Source organism: Marmota marmota, unplaced genomic scaffold (assembly GCF_001458135.2).
Source record: "Marmota marmota marmota unplaced genomic scaffold, marMar, whole genome shotgun sequence".
NCBI lineage: Eukaryota > Metazoa > Chordata > Mammalia > Rodentia > Sciuridae > Marmota > Marmota marmota.
This window is the reverse complement of record NW_026000211.1, coordinates 29,289,986-29,296,164: the sequence shown is the minus strand read 5'-3', so window position 1 is coordinate 29,296,164 and position 6,179 is coordinate 29,289,986. Positions and strand designations below refer to the sequence as shown.

General features: G+C 39.7%; 1 protein-coding gene across 2 annotated transcripts; it reads right to left on the bottom strand.

Moving 5' to 3' along the window:
* Positions 1-2,443: 2,443 nt before the first annotated feature.
* Positions 2,444-4,356, bottom strand: Tktl2 (transketolase like 2). 2 transcript variants are annotated; one of them, XM_015486154.2, is made up of 2 exons: positions 4,125-4,356; positions 2,444-4,010 (listed from the first exon to the last, which is right to left on the bottom strand). In XM_015486154.2, the coding sequence occupies exons 1-2, from the start codon at positions 4,354-4,356 to the stop codon at positions 2,473-2,475; spliced, it is 1,770 nt and encodes a 589-aa protein (XP_015341640.1). In that variant the 3' UTR covers positions 2,444-2,472. The 2 variants fall into 2 exon arrangements, with proteins under 2 accessions (XP_015341640.1, XP_015341639.1); XM_015486153.2 differs by having other exon boundaries at positions 2,444-4,356.
* Between the last annotated feature and the right edge of the window lie 1,823 nt (positions 4,357-6,179).

Below are 6,179 nucleotides of genomic sequence, written 5' to 3'. Positions count from 1 at the left end.
ACTGTGGGGTTACTAAACCTCATGCATGACCTAACATTACTCTTCAATAATTTTAAAATCAGAAGCATTGAGTCTTTATCTTTAAAAAGTTAATTTCTTCCTAAATAGAGCCTTCAACTGAACTTTTATTAAAGAAAATTTATTAAACAAAGTAAAGTGAAACAAAACTTTACTGTCCTGATTCCTCTCTCTGACAGTAACAGAAATAAGGAAACGACCTGGGAGCCATTTACCATCTGAATGATCAGTATCAATTCTCAGATGCTGTCAGCTGGCCTTTATTACCACAATGTAAGCAAGGACACTGTGGTGTCACACCTGTCTCTGGAATATCATCAGGCTCTCTTGATAATCTAAAAGACCTTGGCAAAACAACGAACCGAAGACCAGAGTTGAACCAGCAATCCCGTTGTTCATCAAAACTACATCTTCACAAGCTTTAGCAGCCCAGGGTTAGCATCAGCTAGGATGATTCTCTCCTAAGATTTTCTTAGACATGTAAGAGATCTCAGGATAGATTCAAGGCCACAAAACATTCACTATAACAAAACTGACATAGTTTCATCTTACTTGAAGAATTATAGACGCATGATAAGTCTCACCCCCTTTCTCTTCTTTCTAGATATGATAGCCAAGGGTCAAAACCCTATGGAAACAGAAACTTTACAGTACAGATTCTTAAGGGCCTCCCTATGCTACTATAAAAAAATATAATTTCTGGTGGTATCTAAGATTCCACAAACCATTACAAAAAAATCCTTGATCTACTGTCACTACTAAAAGGTATAAACCTTTTATACCTTTTTGGTTGAAAACAGGCCATTCTGCATACCCACATTCATGTTACAACTAACAAAAGCAGAAGACTGTCCTCTGATGCATTTCCAAATTATAACAAGCTATTTTATTAAATTTAATAAAATTTTATTAAACATTAAAGCTATTTATTTAACAGAATTAATATTTTACCTAGTTTACTGAACATTGAATCTTATTAAGATATAAAAAATTTAAGGATAGAGACTTATCATTTATTAGCATACAACTCATGAATAAATGGGATATATGACTTTACTAAATTCAAATGACTCTATTGGAAAATCCATCACATACAGGCAAATACTTTTATTTTTAATTTTTTGATAAAGTGTGAGATAATTTTTTTGCATATATGCATTTTCCAAATTTCTAAAATGTTCCTATGTCAACTTTTTTTCAAAATAAATTTTAAATCTTATAAAAACACATCATCATGATCATTTTACAAAAGAGAAAACTAGCTCAAAGAGGACAGTAGCAGAATTACTTAGGCTCTGATTTTTCTAATTCCCAAGAAATCATAATTTATATCTATCACACCTATAACCATTGCCAAGAAAAACTGGTTATACCTCCAAAGAACTTAATGAGGACTTTAATGAGGGCAACAAAATTAAGCAAACTACCTGACATAGACATACTCTCAGTAACTTTAATATGGATTCCAGGGTTCATTTTTAATTTACTGCACTGGTACTTCTTTCTCATATTCCAAGTGTATGATTTATGCACTCACAGCTAAAAGTGAGAAATCTGCCTAAGAGATGACTTTTCAGTTTATCCATTGTTTTCTAGTGATTTGTCTCTAGCCCCAACCTTTCGCAAGGTTTGACACTGGGTGACATAACCTTTAAAAGTGTGTTCCTGAATTATAGTTTTATGAGAAACCAAATCACATATATACAACAGAAACCAAATAATGCAGTTTATTTTAAAACACTTTATTATATAGATAAATATAATAAAATTAGCAATCTGGTTTAATCACAAAAAAGTGAAACGTTTCTGAATTTTTACACAAAAAAGTGCATGTAGCATACACACTGGAAATAGTTGTTTTCATTTCTTTACAGAATAGTCACCACAAACAGCGTGATGCATCATAAAAGATTTTGCTGCTGCTCTTCTGTCTCTAAACTGTAGAGTGGAGATGAACTTCAAAGGAAATTCCAAGGAAACTGCAGTAAAATATCATCTGGGAAACTTCAGGCACAGCATGGTGATGGCATTTTATGAAAGTTCAAGTTTGCTTTATAATCTGGGCTATTAAAATCTAAAATTCACATTTTCTTAATTTATAAGGAAATTATACATTTTTAAGAAGCAGTTACCTCTAGATTCATACCCAGCCCAGTCAATTATTTGTAGTCTTATCAAAGAACTTTATATTAAGTGGTTGCTTTATTTACTATTCTACAACTTAAAATTTTTATGACTCACTTTAAAGGTTTAAAAAACAAGATAGACATTTACATATTAGAGTTTAACAGAAAGTTCAATAACTTGAGTTTTGAAATTAGTAATTGTGTTAAGTGGCTTTGCTTTTTAAAACCAGTACAACTGTATAGATGGTTTTGTAACAAGTATAAATTCACTATAAAACCACCAGTGTTTTAAGACCAAAGTCAACAGATTTGTTAAAAAATGAGCTACTTAGCTCATTAAAGTACATTTCACAGCCTCTATGATTTGTTTGGCACTGATTCCAAACATGTCCAGCAATTCACTAGGCTTCCCACTTCGAGGCACTTCTGTCACTGCCAGCTGATGAACAAGGATGTCAGGCTCCCTGGAGACAGCTGCACAGACTGCTTCTCCAATACCACCTTCTCTATAGTGATCTTCTACTGTGATAACCCGGCCACCTGTGGCTTTTGCACTGGAAATAATAGTGGCTGTATCCAGGGGTTTAATAGTAAATGGGTCAATGACACGGATAGAAATACCTTGTTGAGAAAGATCATCAGCAGCTGCTAAGGCTTCGTGTAGAGTAACTCCAGCTCCAATAACTGTAACCTTGTCATTAACACTGTGGCGGACTACCTTGGCCTGTCCAATCTCAAAATTTTCTTGTGCAGTATAAATGATTGCAGTTTCTGGTCGGGTGGTTCTAATGAAGCACATGCCCTTGGTATTGGCAGCCAGATAAACCGCATGCTCTGTTGATATAGCATCACTTGGATAGAAAATGGTGCAATTGGGAATACTTCGAAACATGGCTAGGTCTTCTAGGGCCATCTGAGATGGTCCATCTTCACCAACGGATACCCCACAGTGAGAACCAATGAGGTTGATATCAGTTTGGGAGATGGCTCCCATTCGGATCTGATCAAATGCTCGGGTCAAAAAGGCAGCAAAGGTACTAGCAAAGGCAATGGTACCACCACGTGTGGCACAGCCCAGTGCCACACTAACCATGTTTTGCTCAGCAATAAAACACTCTATGAAACGCTCAGGGTGTTCTTTCTTGAATATCTCAGAAAAGGTGGAGTTCTTTGTGTCACCATCCAGAACAATAACTCTTTCATGTGCATGGCCTAGCTTAGCCAGAGCCAAACCACATGCTTTTCGAGTAGCTATCTTGTCACCAGCTTTGTAAGTAGGTGGAGAGGTCATTTTTATATTAGTGATGCTGATCTGAGGTGAGTCTTCCACAGGGGGCTTGGGCATGAGATTCCTGTTGGTCTGTATCTGACTCTCAATTAACTGGATAATTGCATCTGCTCTCTCTTTTGGCATTGGCTTTCCATGCCAATTTTCTGCATCCTCAATGTTTGGAATACCTCGACCCTTGAAGGTCTTGGCGATGACAGCAGTAGGTTTGTTCTTCACTTGAGCTGCTTGCCAAAATGCGTGGCACAAGGCCTCCACATCATGACCATCCACTAGGTAAGTATTCCACCCAAAGGCTTCACAGCGATTCTGATAGATGTCTGTGCAGTGCTCCAAGGGGGCAGTGCCACTTTGTCCCAAGCGGTTCACGTCGAAGACTGCCACGAGATTGTCCAAATTGTAGTGGGAAGCAAAAGCCAAAGCCTCCCAGACAGAGCCTTCCGAGGATTCGCCATCTCCCAGGAGGCAGAACACCCGGTAGCTGGCCTTGTCGAAGTACTTGCCAGTGTACGCCATTCCACAGGCAGCGCCTAGTCCTTGCCCGAGGGACCCTGTTGCCACGTCAACAAACGAGAGTCGAGGCGTGGGGTGTCCCTCCAAATCGCAGTGGATTTTCCTCAAGCTCAGCAAGTCGGATTTGCGGATGTCGCCTATCTCGGCCCAAGCGGCGTAGAGGATTGGAGCCGCGTGGCCCTTGGAGAGGACAAACCGGTCGTTGTCGCGGTGCTCCGGCTCGGTGCGTTTGTACCTCATGGCGTGGAAGAAGAGCACGGACATGATCTCCGCGGCACTACAGCACGATGTGGGGTGCCCGGAGCTGCAGGCACACGTGGCCCTGATGGAGTGGATCCGCAGGCGGTGGGCCATGTCCTGCAGCACCTGCAGCGTCTCGGCGTCGGGCTGTGCGTCGTTGGCCATGGCCATGGCTGCGCTCTCTACAGTTCCCCGGAGCCAAGGTCTCCGGAGCGCGCCCGGGTGGTTCCCTCACGTGACCACATGGGGGCGCTCGGCCCCGCGCGTGCGCCGTCCACCATTCGCGCTCAACGTCGTGGTTGGTCCATGTGTCTCGCTTGCTGGCTCAACGTTATTTAAAATAACTAAGCCTTTTTCATACTTTCCAATGATCTAAATTTACAAAAGGACATCCTCAGATTCGTGTGTTATAGGAAGCTATTCGGGGGATTGTGCGCTCTATTGGAACCATTTTCATTCATTTAAATAAGAAGAGTAAACTGAAAACATCCCAAGTCGCTTTGAATCTCCTCGAGGTGTGGCAAACGCCCAGCAGAGACTGTCTCAGAGCGACTAAAAATTCTGCATATCAGCTGTCACGGCAAAAATACAGTGTCTAACTAGACCAAGAGTTACAGCCGAACAAATCCAAAACCACTCACTGGGAGAATGTCCAGTCCTGCAATTTTCCCACTGAATCCTGAAGAACTGTTATTGTGTTAGAATAATTCAGTAGGAGGCCATTGGCTGCGGCAGCTCCAGCTACCTGAGCAGATCAAAACCCATTTCAGTGTAAACAGTTCAGTGAAGCCAGCTTCACCAGTCAGTAACTGCCAACTAACCTCTAAGTAGGGTCTTTGTGCTCCAATGAGTCCAATACTGCTTTAGTTTACCCCAATTTTCCTTTGCCTTGCTTCTGCATTCACCATATAAAAGCCTCCTTCTGGGCCCCTTTGGCAGAGTCCTCAAACTGCTGGGGGTCTAGAGTGGTCTGACCTATGAATTGCCAAATGCGCAAATAAACTCTTAAATGTTTTAATGTGTCTCAGTTTACCTTTTAACAGCTGTTACTACAAATGGTTTTCTAAAGATTAGTTACAAAACTGAATTTGTGCCATTGAACTCTTCTAGCAAGCAAAGATTATAGCTTGCCATCAAAAAAAAATGAAAATAATGACAGTATATCATACTGTCAACTCCATGTTGCAGTGTTGAACATCTTGGTTCTTGAGCAATAATTCTTAAATTCTTAACCTTAACTTCACATTAAAATTATAACACTTAAAAGAAAAAACTGCCTGAGTTCCACCTCAGACAAATACAATTTAAATTTCTGGAACTAAAGTTTGAGAGACTGTGTTTTAAAAATGTACCAATTGATTAAAATCAAGATTAAGGTTAAAGAATAGATATTATGGTTAATGGAAGCAGACATTCTGGAGATGGACCAGTGGTTCTCAACATTGGTTGTACTTTAAAATCATCTGGGAGACTTTATAAAAATCTCATGTCCAGGCTGCACTCCAAACCAATTAAATCAGAATTTCTGGAGATGAATCTAGGCATCCGTAATTTTGAAAGCTCCTCAGAGAATTTTAATTCTTCCTCAGGGTTGTAAACAACTTACTCAGAAGGTCTTGCTACTTTGTTTTGTCTCTTATAATTCAGAAAAATATTTTAGACTTTTATTTTGCCATTTCAAGTAGCTCTATCGTTTTCTTTAAAAAATTATTTTTTAGTTGTAGACAGACACAATACCTTTATTTTATTTATTTGTTTTTATGTGGTGCTGAGGATCGAACCCAGTGCCTCACACATGCAAGGCAAATGCTCTACCAACTGAGCCCCAACCCCAGCCTCTAATTTTAAGGACATTCCTTTTTAAGGACATATATCAGAATAAACAGTAATGGTATGACTCTAATGTTTTTAAAGCTTGGTGAACAAATGTTGGAGATGGACGAATCCTTAAAAGATTATCTTATATTCATCACTCCCCATGTCCTTTGCAAATT